The 22,948-nt window shown below is 39.5% G+C and overlaps 1 protein-coding gene across 1 annotated transcript in view; it reads left to right on the top strand.

Annotated features, from left to right (window-relative positions):
* Positions 1-10,171: 10,171 nt before the first annotated feature.
* rab11fip4b (RAB11 family interacting protein 4 (class II) b) overlaps positions 10,172-22,948 on the top strand; it is a 32,740-nt gene continuing 19,963 nt past the window's right edge. Inside the window, exon 1 of the mRNA XM_008276551.1 lies at positions 10,172-10,479. Coding sequence (XP_008274773.1) covers positions 10,402-10,479 — 78 coding nt within the window. The 5' untranslated portion in view covers positions 10,172-10,401. The remainder of the gene's footprint in view (positions 10,480-22,948) is intronic.

Genomic DNA, 22,948 nt, shown 5'->3' with positions numbered 1-22,948 from the left:
TAGCACAGAAGTCCAACAACAGAACACCGCTCGAGTTCAGATCGGGGAGGCCGTTCCTCCCGATCACCCCTCTCCAAGTCTCACTGTCGTTGCCCACATGGGCGTTGAAGTCCCCCAGTAGAACAAAGGAGTCCCCAGTCGGGGCACTATCTAATACCCCTCCCAGGGACTCCAAGAAGGCCGGGTACTCTGCACTGCTGTTGGGCCCGTAGGCCGAGACAACAGTGAGAGACCTGTCCCCAACCCGAAGGCGTAGGGACGCGACCCTCTCGTTCACTGAGGTGAACTCCAACACGTGGCGGCTAAGCTGGGGGGCAATGAGCAGGCCCACTTCCGCCGTCTCTCCCCACGGGCAACGCCAGAGAAATGGAGCGTCCAGCCTCTCTCTAGGAGTTGGGTTCCAGAGCCCAGGCTGTGCGTGGAGGTGAGACCGACTATATCTAGCCGATATCGCTCAACCTCTCGCACAAGCTCAGGCTCCTTCCCTCCCAGTGAGGTGACGTTCCATGTCCTGTGTGACAAAGTATGCTGGAAGATGACATTTACACACGTGAACAAAATTGTTGGTTCCCCTCGGTTGATGAAAGAAAAACCCACAATGGTCACAGAAATAATTTGAATCTGACAAGAGTAATAAATAAAAATTCTATGAATATTAACCAATGAAAGTCGGACATTGCTTTTGGACCATGGTTTAACAGAATTATTTTTAAAAATAAACTCATGAAACAGGCCTGGACAAAAATGATGAAACCCTTAACTTAATATTTTGTTGCACAACCTTTTGAGGCAATCACTGCAATCAAACGATTTCTGTAACTGTCAATGAGACTTCTGCACCTCTCAGGAGGTATGTTGGCCCACTCCTCATGAGCAGACTGCTCCAGTTGTCTCAGGTTTGAAGGGTGCCTTCTCCAGACGGCATGTTTCAGCTCCTTCCACAGATGTTTAATAGGATTTAAATCAGGGCTCATAGAAGGCCACTTCAGAATAGTCCAGTGTTTTCCTCTTAGCCATTCTTGGGTGTTTTTAGCTGTGTGTTTTAGGTCATTATCCTGTTGCAACACCCATGACCTGCGACTGAGACCAAGCTTTCTGACACTGGCCAGCACATTTCTCTCTAGAATACCTTGATAGTCTTGAGATTTTATTGTACCCTGCACAGATTCAAGACACCGTGTGTCAGATACAGCAAAGCAGCCCCAGATCATAACAGTGCCTCCTCCATGTTTCACAGTAGGGACAGTGTTCTTTTCTTGATATGCTTAATTTTTGCGTCTGTGAACATAGAGCTGATGTGCCTTGCCAAAAAGTTCCAGTTTTGTCTTGTCTGTCCATAGGACATTCTTCCAGAAGGTTTGTGGCTTGTCAACATGCAGTTGGGTACCATCATTTTTGTCCAGGCCTGTTTCATGAGTTTATTTTTTAAATAATTCTGTTAAACCATGGTTCAAAAGCAATGTCTGCTTTTCATTGGTTAATTTTCATAGAGCTGTTTTTTATTATTACTTTTGTCAGATTCAAGTTATTTCTGTGATCATTGTGGGTTTTTCTGTCATCAACCGAGGGGAACCAACAATTTTGTCCACGTGTGTATAGATGGCACAATGAATCCCAGTGGTTATATACCAAAATGCTGGCTGACTAGATGACTCTCAGTATACAGATCCTTAGCGAAGGAAACATAATTCAGATGATAACGGTCCAAAACAAAATCACACTAGAGTTTGTAAAACAAAAAACACCTTGGGGGTGTTTTAAAGAGAAAAACAGAAAAACACACTTCATCAAAGAGTAGCTGAAAAATGTGCCTCTAAAGAATGAAAGAGCAGAAATTTACTCTCGTTAATGCTGAGGAGGATTTAGTTTATTTAAAATAAAGTTGGAGATATGAGGTGTTGAAAAAAATAAGAAATATTTCAATCTCATTACTAAAACATCCTAAAATTAGTTTTAAATTTTGCATAAAAGTAAAATTCTCAATAGTTCAATGATTGCGAGGTGACACAATTTTCACACTCTAGTCAAAAAAAATAAATAAATAAATGTAATATTAGTTTTTTGTTAAGTATTGAATAAACATTAGTTAAACAATGCTATCAGCTGAGCATAAAGGTCACATGAATTACAAAGACATTCTTCCATTATCAAGGATTAATCCAGCACATGATTCTCTTCTATGTATAGAAAATCTCTCATGTTCTTAGTCTTGTTCAGCCTCAAAATGTGTATCGTGTATCATCGTCATTTTCGTTACCCCATTACAAATGCTAAAAATGGTGTAACATTTCAGTTCCGACTTTAGCTATTCCAGCTGTGAGGAAATAGAATAGCAGCGTGACGCATTTGCAGGGTAGTTTCACCTCAGGGCTACAATAAACCAATAAAGGAAGTTTATGCTTACACAAACAGTTTCAACAGGCGTTTCAGTGAAATTTCAGTGTCCTAACTGGGTGACACACTAAAAGTAACCTCACAGCTGGCTCGAATCCTTTTTCTTCATTAACTGTGACTAAAAGAAAAGAATCATCTTGGTGTGATTCGTTACCATTGCAAACTTCCTGTCAGCACCCAGGTGTCTTTAAAACCCCAAATTGCTGCAACGCTTTTGTGAAAGTAAAATAATATAACACTTGTTGCTGGGTATCACCTGTTAAAATAAGTGTTACTGATTTATTGTTGGTTCTAGTGCTGCACAGTTTTTCCAGCATTCTGTCACTATAGTACACGTTTGTACATTAGTGCTTTGTTTCTGTTGCACTTTGAAACAGCTGTAAACCACGCAGATGTGAAAGTCTTAGTGGTTCTCATGTTGAGCGGAAATAGACTATAGTATGTTTGTGAAGAGTTGAGGCTTCAAAAACAGTAGGTTCCATGATCCTACTTGTTAAATTCAAATACTTTATCCTCTGTGTCTGTGTGTGAATGTGCATCTCTTGTGTTTGTTAGTTTCTTCACAAGTGGTATTTATATTCCATGAACTTGGTCAACAACGCCTTTCATGGTTCAGTGTTTTTCCTCCTGTCTGTCAGGGTAATTAGCAGCCATTGTTGAGCTGCATTGTTCCATTCAGTTCACACCCTCCCTGCGCACGGTAACCTTTTAATGGAGGAAGTGAAAACCTCCATTAAACTCAGAAAATCCTTCAGAAGCCCTGCAACACTTCTTTAATTCTGAGCTGCAAATGCAACAGGGGTTTTATTATTTTGTCTAAAGTTTTTGTGCAAGCTCTGAGTGTTTTTGTAACCTACAGACACAAATTCTCTCAGTTGTTTCTCCTGAGTGTCTTTCTCTTAGTCTTTCTCTTGCTCTGTCCTCCTTCCGTATCTCAGTCTGTGATCAGAATTGTCTTTGTCTTATTCCCCTTCAAACCCTCATTGATTTCTCTGTCACCTGCTGTCCCAGTGGTCTGGTAGCTATTTGACAGATGGATGTATTGATCATCAAGCTTTGATCTGTTGTCATTCATCTGTTAGCTCGGCCTGCTCAGCATACTGACAAAGTCTCTGTGTTAGCTGTGTCTCTTTATCACCAATGATTGCTTTTTGACTTACAGTTGAAACCAGTTTACATACACTGGATTAAAAGACATATAACCTTTTTTTTCTTACTGTCTGACATTAAATCAGACTAAACTTTTCCTGTTTTAGGTCAGTTAGGATTACCAAAATTATTTATATTTGATAAATGCCAGAATAATGAGAGAGAGAATTTTTTTTGAGAATTTTTATTACTTTCTATAAAGTCAGAAGCTTACATACACTAAGATCGCTATTTGGGAAAGTCCAGCTGATGATGTGATAGCTTTGGAAGCTTTTAATAGGGTAATTGATGAACTTTGAGTTAGTTGGAGGCACACCTGTGGATGTATTTTAAGGCACATTAAAACAAACTGGTTCCTTTTGTGACACCATGGGGAATGTAAAGAAATCAGCCAAGATATCAGGAAGAGAATAGTGGACTTTCACAAGTCTGATTCATCCTTGGGTACAATTTGTGACAACTCAAATTGGTGGCCAGGTCAACATCTTATTGTGGTCCTCAAATGACTCCTGAGCAGTTTTTGTGAGGTGGTAGAGAGCATTGTCCTGCTGGGGGAGGCTGCTGCCGTCGGGGAGTGCCGTTGCCATAGTGGGTATGTACTTGATCTGTAAGAATGCTGAGGTGGGTGGTATGTGTCAAAGTAACATCCACATGAATGCTAGGTCCTGAGGTTTCCCAGAACATTACATCAAAATAAGATGATCAATGGCATTTACTTCACATGACAGTAGTTTTGTTGTTGTGGCTAATCCATGTATTTACTTTCACTGCTGTGGAGCACTCGGTTATGCTGTCATTTCTATCATTGCTGCAAATACCTGTGTACTTGACAAACTTCCATATAATTTAAGTTTTTGTTATTGCCATAAATTTAATTTTTGCTACGTTTAACTGTTTATTTTCTGTGCTGGCTTGTATTCTCTGTTGATCATATCTGGTACTTGACACTTGCCTGCCATTTAAAAACCTGTCTGAGTGCATTGTGTCCTTCCATAAACAGCTGAATTCTCACCATGTGAACTGAAATCAATACCTCCACAACTGTATCTGAGTTTTCCCTACAGGCAAAACTAACCCAGTAGCCTGGTTTTACTCATATTACAGCCATATAGCCACCAGTAGATTATCATGTCAGGCTAGAGGAAGTGGCTCATTATTTACAGATTTAAACTACATAAATCCTTCAAGATTTTGTTAGTGACACTGAGTATTTAACTACATGTGTTTCGCTATAATTCTGTGTAAAGTAATCACCTTGTTGTGGAAACAAATTGTCCACATGTCAAAGGCAAAACCCTTCATCATTACTAGATTACTGCAGTAGCAGGAGGTAATATTTCAGAAAACTATCCAACGTCTTGTTACTGTTTTTACTACTTTTGTGTGTGTCACACTGTTCACACAGAGAGATGTATAGGGTTGCATGGATTAAATGCAAAAGTAGCTGATATGAGATCATCGTTTGGACTTTATGCCATTACAGTTTTCATGTTTTTTTCCTGACAAGAAACCACACCTTTGACAAAACAATCTTTGTGCTTCATACCTTGTGTAGGTATATATTGTAGGTATGTAATTATACTTATTTTTTATTCTTTAAAATGTTAGAAATTACATTTGTCCATCACAGCTTCCAAGAATCTTCATGTTACAGTTTGTCTAACTAACAATCCAAAAACTTAAACATCAATTTACTACCATAGACGAGTGGAAAACAGTAGATGTTAACGTTTGCTGGAAAGCTTTTTAAAGAGAAAAGACTTTCATTAATTGTAAAAACTGTGAATGAATACTCAGCATAGCAAGTTACAATGTATCTGTGTGTAGAGATGTGGTGTAACTAAACTGAAATGTCATATTGCAGAGATGTATTTCTCTGCTCCATCATTTTCACCCTTTTCTTTACGTGTCAGTCTCACTTGTCAGATTCGTATTTAACATTTTTCAATCATATGTAGCGAAAGAGTTATTCTTGGTTTCACTTTTTCTATTAAGTCTGGTGAACTCAAGATAGAAGCAGAAATTATACTGCAGATTTCAGCTTGCTCTCGGTTGCTCACTCAGTGACTTGTTCACTTACACTCTGCCTGACCCCTTCTTCTCACTGCTTTCACTGCCAGGATTGTCACTATAGTGAATCTCACCAAATTGCAATGAGTGCTTGCATGTTGTCAAATCTTTAGTTCAGACTAACATACTCCTCCAAACCCTAATCCTGTACAATGCTAGAGGATAATTATTGTATCAAGATGCGGAATTTAGAATTATGTGTAGTTGTCAATTATGACAAAAGTGATATACTATTAAAAACTCTGAGAATGTGGCACAGTTCAGTGGCTTCATCAGTTCGTGCAGTGGTTCAGACTGTGGTTATAGAAATTATCAGGGGCAGTAGCTCTAAAGGAAATCACCAGATTGGAGAAGCAGCTGCGGCATACAGTATCGAACACCCAGGGCTGGTGGAACGAAGCAATTAATGGTTGTTGCTGGCCTAATGTTCTGTAATAGCATTTTACATCAAAAGAAAGCTTTACGTGCATACATGTGTATAACAGTGTGAAGTTGCACATGTGGACTTGTATGGCTTTCTCAAGCTCCCAAAGCTCTGTGTATCCAGAAGTAGCAGTAGAGTTATTGGCATTCACAGCACTTGGCTCAAATAAGCAGCCTACCAACCCAGTGCCCCCCTACAGAGTATCCCTGTCTCGTTTATTTCTTGTCAAGCCTCCTCTGCTCTCCTTTTCCTATGTTGTTCTGTGGAGCCTCCACTGCTCTCGCTTGATCCATCTCTACCCCACCCTCCTCTTCTATCATTCGTCTTGCTGCATTGCGAACCCCAGCAGCTGGTTGAGAATCCCCACAGAGCTGTTTCAGCCGAACTCTGCAACATGCACATTTACTAGGTTTCTGTTTCTTTAATACTATTCTGTGAGGATGCACAAAAGGGTGCATTTGTGTGTGAAGTTATGTGTTTGCTTTGGCCCATGATTCCACTCTACTAGAAGGGGTACTATTCAGATTCCTCAACCACCATCTCCTCTTTGCTGCATACTTTTAATACTGTGCCTCTTTTCACTCCGTTAGACACTGCTGCAGAAACTAATGTCATAATGTTATCCTTTGTCTTGATCTCTCTGAATAGCATTAATATAACAATGTTAACACTGTGTAAAAGCACGGAGTTAAATCCAAACCCTTGCTCCATAACTATGTGTTGCCAGCTGAATGAGACAGGTAGACATGAATAGAATTGTAAATGGCTTCTTTGAAAAGGGGGAAAGGGGCCAACCCTCTAACAAATTACACATAAACAAATAGCCACAGGCCATTGGCTGAACCACTGCCAACATCTTTCAGAAGTGAAGGAGAAAGAGGGCAAAAGAGAGAGTGAAAGGAGGCAGTAGGAAGAGTGCATTCCTTTCCACATAATTAGGTTTTATTTGGCTCCCTCAGCTTGGATCATATCTCTTTCTCACCATCTCTCCCTTTTTCCTCATCACTCCACTAGGATAAGACTACTTGCATCAAGCATCATGATTCAAGCAGCAATGGTTTTCTGACAAAGAGGGAGAGACAAAGTATGAGTCATGAAATTCACACTCGAAATACTGAAAATATGTCAACAAGCGGAAGCAAGTGAGAGATGGTGAGAAGGTAATAGGCTCACTGACATTTCCTTGCAATTTTTAGCAGGATTAGGTTCTGGCTCAGTTGCCATCAGCTCTTGCCAAAGGCTGCTGAGTCCAGTTACCGGAAGTAAATACAAAGCGGTGAAACCTTAGCTAACACCACACAAACACAAGCATAGAAGCAGATATGTATGTACACCCAGCCAGACATAATATTTTATCATCATTAAATTGACAATATTGCTTTGCTGAATGGACAGTAGAGGTTAATGTTTGTGTGAGACGGGTTTGAAGAAAGGCCGTGGCATTAAAAAGTAAAGGCACAAACGAAGCATTAAACAGATGCAGAAGCTATCATCCATCTGTTTTTGATACAAGTAGCACAGAGACTGAGGGGATTTGTTGTGATGGCTGTAGTATGTATGATTTATGTATTCACAGCATGGGGAACAAGTCCTTCAAATTAAGTAGGACAATAACAGTTTGGCAGCCAGGGAAGTTCTCCAATGACAATTTAAGAGAAAGCGAATCATAATGACAGTTGTTGATTTGGGTAAAATGGTGCCGCACAACTAAAAACAGGTCATCTTGGCTTCTTCTCATAAAATAGTTATACCTTCACATGAACACAGCTGTAGTGATGGCTAAATCATGCTCATTGAACTCAACTTTAGACTTCAATTGATTTGTCCATGTGATCCTCAATTCCAGTTTGAGAACAGTACCATAGTGGCTGTACACTTATGAGAAACTATGACCATATGATACTAGAACCTATACAACAAAACTTATCATTTGTTTCTGTATCCTTGACTCTGATAAGAGAGTCTGGCACTGTATCCCACAGAACAGAAGAAATTTAAATAATACAAGTCAGGAGAAAAGCATGGAGTGGAGGCTGAAAGAATGACTGAAATTCCCTGCACACCTGAGATAAGAGCTGAAAAAGAAACATTATGGAGAGGCCACTTATGGAGTGTTTCCTTATATTTACAGAATTGTGTCAATCATTTTTTTATGTCAATTTTAGACATATAGCAAAAGCAGATTTGTTTTATTAGAGCACTTGGTGGGAATTTTGAGTTTCCAATTATTTTTCTGTACATTCAGTTCTAAAATTACATACATTATTGATCCTGGCTAAATTTAGACCAATAATCACCTTGCATAAAAATGCAGACTTGACATTTTGGTATACATATTTTCCACAGAAACATAACTGAGCAGCTGATGCACAATAATTTTCTCTGGACTATTGTGACTCTTTATTCACCTGCCTCAACAGCTCAACAGTTACCTGTCTACAGTTGGTTCAGAACTCAGCAGCTAGCAAGACGTCATAAACACTCAGCGGTGGGAACACATAACTCCAGTCTTGGCATAATTGCACTGGCTCCCCATACAATATAGTATTCAGTTTAGGATGCTGTTGATCACTTTTAAATCTCTACACGGTCTTTATATTGCTACTTTTATCACCATATTCTGCACCTCGACCTCTGAGATCTGGAACCCAGCTGCTGCTAAAAATCCGACGATCCAAGGCTCAAAACTAAGGGAACTGTGTTTTTTTTTTTTTTAGCCCCAAAACTATGGAGCAAGCTGCCGCCGACTGTCAGAACAGCTCAGTCAGTTCCTGAGTTTATACAGCTTTTAAAAAGTCACCTGTACAAACAAGCATTTATACAACTTTTTATTCCTGCTCTAATGCTCAATTATTGGTCTTCTAAGGTTGCAATGTTTTGTTTTGTTTTGTTTTTTTTTTTTACTGAAGTTTTAGTTATTTTATTGTTTTATTTAATGTTTTGTGTCTTTTAATGTTCTGTGAAGCACTTGTTAACTCCAGTTTTGAAAGGTGCTGTAGAAATAAAGTTTATTATTATTATTATTATTACTATTATTATATTTTCTCAGTTATAATATCAACATTATCAGACACTGTGTCTGTAAAAGTTTGGTTTCTTGAATGTAACTAAAGCTTTTCAGGAAATCAAGAAAAGCAGTGAAATATGTAGAATGACTACCATGCTTTTTTTTTTTTTTTTTTTAGAGAATTTAATAAGAGATTTTATTAGCCTTAAAACTTCTGATCCAACAAATGAAATGCAAATGTGTAAGTCACTGACACTGGATTTTCTAAAGCCAAAGGCATATTGTTACAGCATAAACACAATTGTTGTTTTGTCTGAGTCCAGAACCCACAGACAATAAGTTTAATAATAACTCAGAAGGCCACCAACAACTATTTGCACTGAGGAAGATTTTTTTTTTCTTTAAAGTGCTATATATAAAAAAAAAATAAAAGTTATAAATATAGATGCACATTAATTTTCTTTTGAAATATTGAGTAATCGTTTTATCTCTAAGCTGTTATCATGTAGCCTAATCGTTGTGTTTTTGTCTTCTTACAGGACAAATACAATAGGGCTAAAAGTGATTTTCTAAGCTCATTGATTGTTTTAGTTGAGTGAAAAGAACAACTGCCCTTTGCCACTTTTCCATCACCTCTTTCTTTATTTAAATTCCGCCCCCTTTTTATCTTTCCCATTGTGACTAACCGGTACGTCTCTTATGTTTGACCCATCTTACGAAATCTGCTGCATCACCAAAGACAAACTGTTTCAGTTTTAGTGATAACAGTCACCTTCCTCCCCCTCTTCACGGCCAACACAGGCGCTGGCCTGTTCCATAGCACAGACAAACACAGAAGCAGGCAGGGCTTGATATGCAAATATAGCTTGAGTAGGCGGCAGCTGAGAGCAGAGTGTGCAGCAATGTGAGAACTCTCGCAAGCCCCGCCCACAGAAGCCAGTTGCTAAGCAACCACCAGCAAGAGGGGGGAGGGGGGAGGAGGCATGAATTCAACAACTGTTGCCTGATCTGAGCTCTCACTGTGTGAATGCAAGTCAGCCTGCAAACCAGTGAGCGAGAGGAAAAGTGTGTGCGGGTGTTAGGTGCAGAGTGTGTGCTCGTGTTTGTGTGTGGCAGAGCGAGCCAGTTGCAGCCTCTGCTGGTGTAGGAAACGCCAGGCAGCCAGTGCAGTGTTTTAAAGTGAACGATACATCCTGGTCCGCTCCTCTGCCTCTCTTTGGACTATACCACTACCAGGGACTCACCCTTTGGACTATTCCGGAGCTTCCTCCTTGTCTTGCATTTGAAGGGAACACCTGTGTGTGTGCTGCGTGAGAGCACAGACAACGGACTTAGCCCTGGTGAACAGGGCGAGTGGATGACTTCAGTGGTTGAGGATTTGGCTGTTGGAAAGAGGGAGGCTGCTGACCATGGACTCCCCTCACTAGTTAACGGGGTAAGAGACCAGACTGCACCCAGCCTGCTGAACTGTGGGGGTGATAAGAGGGTTTCTTGATGGAAAAAAAGAACAACACACAGTGAGTAGTCAATAGAGACACGCAAGGGTTTAGTGAAACGAGAGCAGAGAAAATGTTGGGGGAAGACCGATGAGTATAGGGGGGTCAGTTCAGTGGCAGTGCAGAGTTTGTCCCCCTGGTTTGTGTTTGAATGAATGTGTTGCATGTAGTTGACCCTGCCTCACAGCTTGCCTGTCTGTCTTGCTCAGCTGTTGGTGTCTGTGTCATCCCTCCGCACTGCCCTGTTTCATCTGCTTTTGGTGTCTCTTCCTATCATTCTGTCTCTGTCTCCCTCCTTCTGTTTGTGTTGCCTCTGCTGTTAAACATCTCTCTGACGATAATGGGATTAATTGGAAACCAGGACAGCTGGAAAAAGAGAGAATCACAGAGAGAGGGAGGGTTAGTGATCAAAAGACAAGTGGAGGGAACAGGACAGATAAAGTATGTCCAGGTGTATACTAATCAAAAAAGAAAGAGGATAGGGAATAGCGTAAATGTGGACATTTTATTTGCCACACAAATAAGACAGTTTCAGAGTTGTGATTCAGGATCCAAATATCCAGAAACCTGAATATGATGTGGGTTTAAAGTCTTTTAAAAAATGATTTTACTTTTTTTTATTCTGAAGAAATTTACCAGTAATGCTTGTTGGTATTTGATGGTGTGTATGGTATGTATTACCAGTAAAATTCAAGTTTCAACTTGTTCATTCTGGCAGTAGTTCATGAAAAACATGTTACAACATATTGGTTTTACAATCCAATGACTCATAATGCACACAACACACTGTAGAACAGATATAATGTTTAAAGATGTATGATTTGTTTACTGGACACTTTTATTCATTGTAAGTCCTTGGATTTTTAAAGTTTAAATATATTTTACATTATCTTGAGAAATAAGCAAGTGTTGGCCTTTAAGTCACGTGCTGTTGACAATACAACAGATACTTGCTGTACCTTTTGTACCGTTTAATATTTGTCCATCTCTCCAAAAACATAAAGGTAAGGTGAGTTTTGTTTGCATTGTTAATAGCAACATGTGACGTCAGACACTAGTCGTTTTGAATACTCCTGGTCTGTGACTGGACATTACATAATGAGATTTAGTCTCCTTCAGCTGTGCAGGAAAATCACTGTTGAGTGTCCTGGACTCAGAACATTCCTGGACGAGTTTTGAAATAAAATATTTTTTGCTTATGGACATACAGTTCAACATAGTTGCTTTTTTGTAGTAATTTGTTTGTGTTTCCTTAAAAAAGATTGTCATTCAGCCAAGTGTCTTTGCCAGTGCACAGTGCGTACACTAGGACTAGAATAACTAGATTAACATGCAGTACTGAGCTGACTGAATGAAAGGAGGCTAATCTGCAGCAGTTAAAGCAGTCACTCCTCTTTTTTTCTTTTTTACACATCAAGACTGGAAGAAAAGAAATAATTATCTGTTGGCTAAACAAAGACAGACACAGCAACATCTTCTCAGGTCATGTGCTGTAGTTTTAAAAACAATTTTTGACCTGGAATTTATCATGAACACCTGCAGGCGCTCTCTATTGTCTCATCATTTTCAAGTCAGAAAATGTTGAAATGAGTATTTGCAAACACAAAATGCAAACTTTGAGTCACACAGTTCTCATGCAGCAGCTGAAAAGAAACTGCGGCTTCACCACCTGCTGAGGGTCTGCCAAACAACACTCTGAAATGTTCAATGGACAGCAGCAAGTGAGCTGACAAACACTCGCTTACAATGCACTTTGTAGAAGACTGATGAGGTACCGTTTCTTCTTTTCTTTGGACAAGAGTTTGATGACATAAAACACACTATACACAACACTGTGGAAGCTGTGAAACTGGACTTGAACAAAGACTTGGACAGAGTTAAGTGTTTGCGCATCTACACAAGTCAACGTCTTTTTGCGTATCCTTAAAGATGATTCTTGCTTCCTTTTTGTGCAATCTGTAATAACATTACTGATAGCAATAATTCAAGGGAAACACAAACCATCCCAAATGATGAATCATTGGACTGTAATGCTGTGATGATTAGTCTGTTGACAGGAAAATTAACCAGCAATTTATTTGATGATAAATTAATTAGTTTCAATGGATAGATTAGGTCTGTTATCTTCTATGACATTCTCTGGTTCCAGCTTTTAATATGTAAACATTTGCTAGTTTTCTGTTTTATATCAGTGTAAAGTGAATTGTGGTAGATTTCAGAGTGGTGGTGAGATAAGACAAGACTTTTGAAGATCCAACTGCGGACGTGGTGAGATTGTGAAGGTCATTTTTACAACTGTCTATGATTTTAAAGATGAAAAATAACAAATTCATCAGTAAAAATATGATTATCATTAGTTTCTGTCCCTACTGCCATCGGTTGCTGGGCTTGACTGTGTATTTGTTAAAAACAGAGCACTGGACTTTGATTAGACTTCTGTCAGTTTCTGCAAACTGCTTTGTTGTGATATGAAGCAGTGTTTGCCAAACACTTAAATAGTTCAGAACAGGTGGTTGACACAACAAGGGCAAATGAACTCATTAACGCACATACCTGTTACTTAGTGTGACAGTTCTCGTAATTACATTTCAATATGGCAGTAATACAGCTTGGCCTACATTTGGAATTTTGTGAAATGAGCACAGAAAAGCATCTATTTCCTTCTTACTGTCCTGTTTCTTTAGACTGATGGATAGCACATTGACACAGAGATAACAAAACACACTAATGCTTATTTTTCTGTACCATTTTGATATATTCACAGGGTAACTCAAAGACATATATGCTGTATGCCAAATTGTTCTATCATATTCTCAGGAATTGTTTTTGTAATTAAAGATGGAATTTATCATTGAATTTGCACACACAATGATGCACAAACGATGCCCTAGGGCACTTTGATCACTCATAATCGAGGCATGTATTTCAAGTTCTTCTTGTTCAATGGACCTGCTGTACATACACAAAAACGTTTGGATTGAAACACTTGAGGAGGTCATATTGGGCAGCACTCATTTCTTAGCCATTAAATTTTACCACCAATAGCTGGTTTTAACCCTTCACTGTCATATTTATCTGAATATTTATAATTTTTGTCTCATTCAGTCCATTCAGAACTGTAACAGTAAACACTGGCACGTACACTGTTTCACCTGGTGTTTTTTTTGTGTGTGTATCTTAGCAGGGTTTCATTGAACATACCTCCACACAGTCTCCAGTGTGCCTCTACAGTCCCTCCCTACTTTGTCCTTTGTCCAACGCAACATTCCTGGTAATCCAAAGCTACCTGTTCCGCTTGAAACAAATACACGTGTGTTTTGGACTGGAACTTCCACAGAATGTGCAGTGTATACTTTTCTCTATGTGGAGCTCTGTGTGTCAAGCTGCTGTAAAAGCCCCAATGTTGATTTTTCACTTATATATTTGACTAAAAGATGAAAGAACAGGGAAGTAGGTGAGGCTATATTTTTTTAAAAAAAGTTCTCACAATGGGAAGTCTCATGGGTTTCTGTACAGTGTTTCAGTTAGGTGAGTGCCTCATTTGATGATACCTAAGTTTCTCAGAATGTTCACTTAACAAAATGGAAGTGAAATATGAGTCATTACTTCCCCTTCGTGTAATGTGCGAGTGTGTGCACACGCAGGAAGCGTATTGCTTACTGTAGACGCTGAATAATACAAACAGAGAAGCAGATACATGCACATAGATACAAATAGCGATGTGTATACTCCCCCCGTCGAAGTATCTGGCAAAAGTGATATCGAAACAATACATGTGTCTGTGGAGATGATCATTACTCAACAAATGAAGACTATTTAAAAGAAATGTATATACATTAGCGTTGTATTATTTGTGCTATGTATGTCGTGGTCAAAAAATGTGTCATCTAATATATGCAAGGTAAAGAAAAGCTGCAAATCTCCAGAGAAGAGCTAGAAAAAGTCAATTGTTGGTATTTTGCTTGAAAAAAGGACTCTAGTTACTAACTGCTCACTTTACTGACAGATCATTTTAGCTTTCGTGTACATATTTGTGAATTAGAATAGCCTTTTAAGGTTCTTTAAAGCCTCTTAAATCCCAGAACACCTTATTACACTCTGATGGGATCTGAGACTCAAGGTAACGGAAGCACCCAGTGGTTCTAGTTAAAATGCTGAATATGAAAGAAGAGGTTAAACGATTCACTTTTTAGGTGGTTATTTGTTTTGTAGTGGCAGCAGTTGAGGAGCTTAGGGTCCAGAGGAGTAGAGAGTTAGGGAGGATAAAATGAACAAAGAAAGAGGGAGAGAGATGTTGAAAAAGCCTCTGCAGAAAAACCTCTTATCTTAGTTGCTCAGTCAGACAAATACAAGCAGTGAGTCTCTGCTGCTCTCTGTCTGTCCTCCTGCTCACCTTCCTCAGTCCCTCTTTCCTTTTTCCCCTCCATCTTTTCCCTTTTCAATTTGTCTCTCACTCTTCTGCTCATCCTCCGGTCCTTTTTACTGCTGATTCACTCTAAATCAAAGCTTCATCCGTGTGGGTCAATCCAGTCAATGTCAGTTCATGTGTCTGCTTATCCAATCCCATTTCACAGTGGTGTAGCATTCCTTCTTTGTTAAATCTCCTCTGTCTTTTGCACGACACTTGTTTTGCTGGATTGGATAACAAAACGATGGTTACTATCCAACTTGTTATACAACAAATGTGCAACAGGAAACACCTTTCACAGCCCTATAATCTATCTAATTCCTTTAATCTAGCTTTGCTCATGTGACATGCCACAGAAATGTTCCTTAAGTATTCTTATAGGCCGCTCCTCAGAAGAAATCTCATCTCAGAGCCTCTACAGCAAGAAGCTTAAATATTTTGGCTGCAGAGAATTTCAGATTTTTGCAATATCCTGTGTACCAGGATTTCATTTGATTGTTGCGCCTTATTAATATTAATAGCGTTGTTTTCTTATTATTTGCTTTGGATTTATGATATTTTTTATTTAAATTTTGCTAAATCCATAAAGAAGTTGAAATGCATGACAAACTGATGTGAAACAAGTGGAATTACACAAACACAAGAATCTCACTGTACTGCCATCATTTTAGGCTGAATAAACAAGATATTTGAGTTGTGCTACACTTGCCCAGTCATGGTCTGGCAAGTTCAAAGTCATCTTCTCGCTCTTTTTACATTGGGATCAATAGGGCCTTGAAATGCATGTCTAGCCACATAGTTCTCCACTGTGCCAGAAGGGCAGATTAATGATTTGTTCAGCGCTAAAATGGTATTGACATTCAGCACTGAACATAGTCTGAATTGGTGTGAAGAGAAGTGGATCAAGAGTCTATTTTTTTAATGATGGCTGCAACAGTGTTGTTGTTGTTATTGTTGAGCTTGATAAAAATTTTGGTGACTGTTTAATTTGGGGTCAGTGCTCAGTCTCGCAGACTGCGAGACTGAGCACTGACCCCAAATTAAACAGCGTTCAGCAATTGGTTCCTATCACTGTGTGTGTGTTTTGCATGTGTGCCATGTAAGCTTTTATTGTACGTAAGGGTATATTGGCACTGTGTGTAAGTACATCGATAGCCAGTAAATACAAGAGTCAGATTCCTTGTGTGTGTCAGAGTACTTGGCCTGAATGGAGGGAATAAGAAACACAATGAACTTGAACATTTTCTTTAACTTTTTTAGATGGTGAATTTAGATATTAAAGGGGCCATTCTATCTTGAAGTGTCAGGGGCCTTCTGCTCGACCATATCTGATTTATTTAAACCTTTTTTTTTTTAAATCATAAACTCTGAATATTTAAAATGGTCTGTGAAAAATCTGTGAAATTTAGATTGATGTATCAATACTTTCTAAAATGTTTTGTTTTGTTTTGTTTTTTTTAATTGCCTGTTGACCCATTTTTAGCACATTTAGTCACACATTGAAATTTAAGGCTATGTTTGGATGTCAGTCTCTTAGGAACTGTTAAAGATAATAACCTGCAATTTTCACTGTTATTTCTAATCATGGCATTTATTGAGAATCTGCGATATTGGACAAGTAGATCAAATAATATCTGAATATGGGTGAGATGAAAAAAATGAGGCTGTCATGAAAAGCCTGGGCACACAAAAAGCAAAAAAATTATATGGTTCCTGGGGTCAATACTCCACACATCCGCAATGAACTGCCCAAGAACACTGAATCCCATTCAGTCTGCTCCAATCTTGACGTATACATGGGATAAAATGACATCAACTTCGATCCGAAATCGTCCATTCTATACTTTCAGCACACAAAGGATAAATATTGAAATTCATGATCCTTTCAGAAATCCTTGAGTGGGGAAAAATAGTTGAAAAAAGTTTTTACTTTACCGTTCCACATCAAAGCTGCATTTCTGGGGAAAACAAAACAAAACAAAACCCTGTCTAGGTGATGCAAAATCTGCATTACTAAGAGTAGGTAATGACTCTCTCCTCCTGTTTTAAGTCTTAGTTGCAGCAACCCAATTCATCATAGTGATTCATAGGTTAATCCAATGAGCAGCAGTGCCTGGTTCTGCCCTAAACTGGTTCTCATTATATGTATCTAATAGCTCCTTCAGTGTCTCTTTTAATAACTTATCTTTTACCTTAGCCTCTATCTAGCTCCTGTGGACCTATAAGGGCATATACGAGGTCCAACTGTCTAACTGGATTTCTCCTCATCTCAACACATTGTTCTCTTTTGTTAAATTAGCTGCAAAAAAATCTTGGAGTCATATTCTATTCAGCATTAAAATTTACCACATCAATATCTCTTAAGCTTATTCACACCAGAGGAAGGTATCCATGTCTTCATACCCCTCTGTTTTGGCTCTTTTTTTTGGCATCTTCTTTATACCGACTGCAACTTGATTTCAGCACAAAGAAAACCACATCATTAAGACCTCATCTCCTCATTGGCTCCCAGTTACCAACAGAATTGAATTCAATATCCATATCCATATCCATATTTCATTTTTCTTTGTTGAGTTCTTAGTGCAGCCTCGTTCAGTTTCCCATAAATAAGTTCATTCAACATGACTTCCTAAGAATACCCTTTACTTGCGGCTCTTTGATATTTATGCTGACAAGGAATTTGCATCTTTTGTTTGGGTTTATGTTTGGACTTCAGATCAGAAAAGAGGAGATAAAATTGCTTTTTTTTTACGTCTATCTGTGAGTTAGTTGCCTTTCTCTTACTGGATTTTTTCCAGTTTGCCTCCCTGGCAAAACAGTGACATCATTTGCATGTCACTTTACAGTAATTGTCCGCATTGTTGCTTAACAACTGCAACATGAATGACTCAACATTGTGAGTTTTGGGATTATGTCGTCATGGTGTGATAGTCATCATATTACATAAAGTTTCATCTACTCCCTCCTGAAACACTATTGTCGTTGCAAAGTTAAAACTAACAGTTATCTTGTTATTTCACAAGATTTTCCCAGTTAAGCTCTACGCTACCCAGCCATGATTTTGAAACCACTGACTGGTCTGGTGAATGCCATGGATTATCTTATTACAATCCTGTTAGGGAGTGGCACAGATTCGGGAGCAAATTAACATTCAGTTCTTAAAATGAATGTGTTGGAAGCAGAACAAAAATGGGCAAGTGTAAGGATCTGAGTAACTTTTACAACTATTGTGGTGGCTGGATGACTGAGTCGGATCATCTCCTAAACAGCAGGTCATGTGGACTGTATACATTATTCAGTGGCTAGTATTTACAAAAAAATGTTCAAGGAAGGACAAGCAGTGAACCAGTGACAGAGTCATGGGCCCCAACATTCACTGATGTATGTGGAGAGTGAAGGCTTTTCTGTGTGGTTCAGTCCTGGAGAATTGCTAGCACAAGTAACCAAAAACGTTAGTGCTGACTATGATAGAAGGTTGTCAGAGCACAGTTTACTGGGGGCTGTAGACTGCTCAGATTGCCAATGGCGACCATTGTCCACTGCAGAAAGGACCTGCATTGGGCAACTAACTAAACTGGCATCAGCAGCCAGTTTACATCACATGGACGGTTGGGTGCATGTGTGATGTTTGACTGAGGTAGCAGCAAGATATGTTGTGGGAAGAAGGCAAGCTGGCAAACTGTGGGCCCTGGCATTCAAGTTCAATCCATGGAGGCCCTTATTTGTCACTTACAAAACTTTCAGGACTTACAGGATATGCCACTAACGTCTTGATGCCTGATGCAACAGGACACCTTCAGTGGTCTTGTGGGGTCTGTGCTTCAACAGATCAGGGCAAACAGCTAAGTAATATTAGGCATTCTTTACTTTTATTTTCCTTTTATATTTTATTTCTTAATAAGTAGGTCTCTCTGTCTCTTTCTCTTCAGCTGCCCAAAAAGAAGTGACCGGTGTCCTCTGATCTTTATTTGCTGTCTCTTTCATCTCTTTACTCCTCACTAGTATTATCTCTATTGCAGCCGCAGTGGATGTAAATAATATATATCTTTTCACTCATCCTCTGTCCCTTAGTGCCTCGCTGTGCATTCATTTCTCTTTTCTCGCTTTGTCTCATACATAATTATTCATGCGGCACAACTGTTTCTCTACCTGGAAAATGTAGGCGGATAGTCTTTGTGGATGCAGTGAAGGTGTCTGACCTCTATTTTTCTAAGAAGAAAGAAAAGTAATGGCATATAATAAGTCTGCCACATGTGAGTAGGTCAGCAGTGATGTTTAAAAGCTGATTTTGAAACGCCACATTGTACCTGACTAAGAGGTAGCTGGACACGGAGCATTCAAGCAAATACTGTAAACAACACATAAGACTGGCTATAGTTTGCATGCACATGAAGTCACTTGCTGAAACTGACCACTAGCAAACAACAAACTGAATTGAAGAAAGGCATCTTAGAAATGAGAGAGATTTTTCTTTGGTCTTCATCTCTCTGTCTCTTTCTGCACTGACATTGGTCTCACTTGGGAGAGTGGGAAGAAGAGCAGGAAAGGAATGATAGGATGTCTGTATTTTAACTAGGTCAGAGCCTGCAGCAACAGACTTGCAGGAAGATCAGGAAGTATGTTTCCCATTTGATTTAAACTAAAATATAAAAATATTTGAACAACCACATATATGCTATGCAAAATAATGACAAAGCTTCATGCACTTCATATTTTTTACATCTTTAAAAGGCAATTTGGGTAAATTAGCATTATTCCAATTTTCCAATTTTTTTTTTTTTTAAGGCCACATATTTGGTGTAAACTCTGTCTCTAGGGCATCGTACACATATAATATTCAAGAGGATGGAAATGTTGTTTTAAGTTGAGTATTGGTTTGATTTGATAGCAGCTGATTTGGCCTAACAAAGCATTTCATGGTGATAAAATCTGCTGCCTAAAGGGGCTGTGAAGGCATGTCAGGCTTCAGGCGGCACCGCTGCAGTTAAAAGGAAAGCACATCACAGAAGCCAATGGAAGTTTGGATGCTGTTTGGCAGAGCAGCTGTGTTTGTGCTTCAGGGAATCAAGCAACTCAAAACACTCTGTAGGCTCATGTTTTGGCAGTTAAAGCCTGAGGCTGCCCTGGAACCGGCGGGTACAGAGAGAGGCATACTGTAAACACATACACAGCTCCTCCCTTAATCATCACTTATTTTATTAGAGCAACTCAGAGTGACTTATAGAGTGCAAAGTGCTTCTGGTTGAAAAAACGCACACACTGTAGGATGTTAATGTCCATCAGTGTCAGATGTTAATGACAACAGCTGTTGTCAAAAACAGCATTAATTAGCAGCCTAAATGACGGTGTATGTGCTTCTGTTCTGTTTCATTAATGCATATTCACCGGAATAGAGCAAAACAGAGCTCTTTAAATTCTTGGAAATGAGTGAAATCAGTGTGCAGTAGTCTTTTGTTAGCATATTGAATTAGGGAAAACATGGTAATAAAAAAGAAAGTATTATGGTTAAGTTAATTTGATATTGCTGATTGTTATCTCTTCTTCAGCTCAAAGATGTGTTGTTTTTCCAATAAAGCACCAGTTGCAACGTTCTAACATTGCATTATTGCAAAATTCTCTGCATGAACCAGATTTCTCACATTTCCAAGCCACATTTTCTGTATTTTGATTAGTTTTACCATTACAGTTGTGACTTGATAATCCAACTCCTAACAATCTGAAAACCTTGCTATCCAACAGGCTTTTAGGAAAAACGAACAGAACCCATAAAAAATTGCCTTAACATACCGACAGCCTTGGATTCTGACTCCGACGTGACATTTTGTGTCACAAATAAGGATAACGGCGTATTGTCTGACTTAACAATCTGACAGATTGGCAACGTTCAGACTGCAGGACTTAAAGCTCAATTCGTGCTTTTTTGTGAAATCCGATTTTTTTGCGAGTTCGTTCACATTTCCAATTGAATGCGACTTGTATGTGATCTCCTGTGTGAACTTCATATGACCCATACGTGTCCGCCATGCACAGAAGAGGACACAACAACGTCACACGCAGCGAGTGTGCTAAGTGTTTTCGGAAGCAAACACGGATGGTAACAGTGGAGCATATCTGCCACTCCTCCACTGCTGCCGCCGCCGCCGCCACCACGTGGTGGAAACAGAACTGTGACCGCTAACTAAACTGGCATCAGCAACCAAGTACTGCCTGTGCGTTCCGGCCACTTCCACCCTGTCGGAGGGCACCCCCGGAGTGGAGGTGCTACCCCCCTCCCCCAGACCGCACCGATTATTCGGATATTTGTCACTTATTGGATCTGTGTTGTTTCAGCTGTCATGAAAGGACCGGATACAGATCGCATAGGAGAAAAATAAAATCGAATTTGGGTCACTTTAGCCTGCTGTCTGAATGTATTTACCTTTGATGTCAACCGATGGCCCGTGCACAAGCGCACAGGTCAGCTACGCAGCGGTGCGTAGTGTTCTAACAATACACTAGTTATTATAGCAACTATAAACAATGAATATTAACAACAAATTACCCTTCAAGCATCAAGCCCTCCTTGTATCTCGACCTCTGTCTTGACAATCCAACAGCCTTGCTATCCAACATAAAAGAAGGTTTTACGTTTAGTGTGGGATTATTGAGTCAGGGGCTGCAGGGTGGCGCAGTTGGTAGCACTGTTGCCTCGCAGCAAGAAGGTTGCCGGTTCGCATCCTGGTGGGGGCACCGGAATCTTTCTGCGTGGAGTTTGCATGTTCTCCGCGTGCAGCGTGGGTTCTCTCCGGGTTCTCCAGCTTCCTCCCGCACAGGCCAAAAACATGTTGAGGTTAATTGGTGATTCTAAATTGTCCGTAGGTGTGAGTGTGCTTGTCTCTAAGTGTAGCCCTGCGATAGACTGGCGACCTGTCCAGGGTATCCCCTGCCTTCGCCCTAAGTCGGCTGGGATAGGCTCCAGCCCCCCCGCAACCCTCGTGAGGATTAAGCAGTGTATAGATAATGGATGGATTATTGAGTCACAACTGTATTTGTTTATAGTTATATTATGTGAGCTGGTGCTACATATGAAAAACCTCCTCTTGTCTCTTTGCAACAGGTGTCAAGCCGCCCATTGTGTTAGCTTGTTCAGTTTTCCAAATTGTTGTGGTAGAGTATAGAGGGGGGCTGCCTATTTCCTTGCCACATACTGTTTTTCTTTCTCTGCTGCAGGGAAGGAATGCTAAAGAGACCTTTATCCCTTGTTTTTCATTTTGTGACTCAACTTCAGACTCCATGTTGGCTTTTTGTAACTGCAGGGCCTCAGTTTATGTGTTGAATAAATACTTTTTATTCGACTTACATAAGCATGTATTTTGATGTGTGTTTGCTGCTGGACTTGGCATGGGAGAGAAATGTACACCAATTACATTGTGTTTGTAGTTGAACAAAAAACACAACATAGGTTTGCAGCAGTATAAGTTCTAATTTTCATTGATAGTTTAAATGACCTTTTTATAGGTGGACCTGCATGTATAACCTTACTTTTTCCATGTGACAGTATGGTCCAATAAGATATTACGGCCAGTTTATTGTATTTTTTTCATCAGGTTTCTTGTTTAAATCAGTCACTTCAGAACAACATTTCACATTCCCTCAACACTACCCAGTACACTACTGTCCAAATACAACCAAACTCATGACACACACACACAGAAAATTAAGCAATCAAGATATTTTCTGGCAACATTTGGTGTAGTCCCTCCTCAAGTCCTGCATGAAACAAGTTGCATTGGTGATTTAAAAGGGAGAGAGAGGAAGAGAATGATAGAAAGCCATCTGTGATGTTGTTGAATACCAAACTGGCTGTCTGCTGCTACTTTGTTGCATCTGTTCCTGTCTTACATCTGTTGTCTTCACAGCACTCACTCACTTGTCGAATCTCACACTCACTGTATCACTAATTCCTTTTCTCCTCTTCTTTGCTGTGTTTCTTGTGTCTTCTCCTCACTTCTTCTCTTTCA

This window comes from Stegastes partitus, unplaced genomic scaffold (genome assembly GCF_000690725.1).
Source record: "Stegastes partitus isolate 25-593 unplaced genomic scaffold, Stegastes_partitus-1.0.2 Scaffold3, whole genome shotgun sequence".
Taxonomy (NCBI): domain Eukaryota; kingdom Metazoa; phylum Chordata; class Actinopteri; family Pomacentridae; genus Stegastes; species Stegastes partitus.
This window is presented reverse-complemented; position numbering and strand designations above follow the sequence as displayed.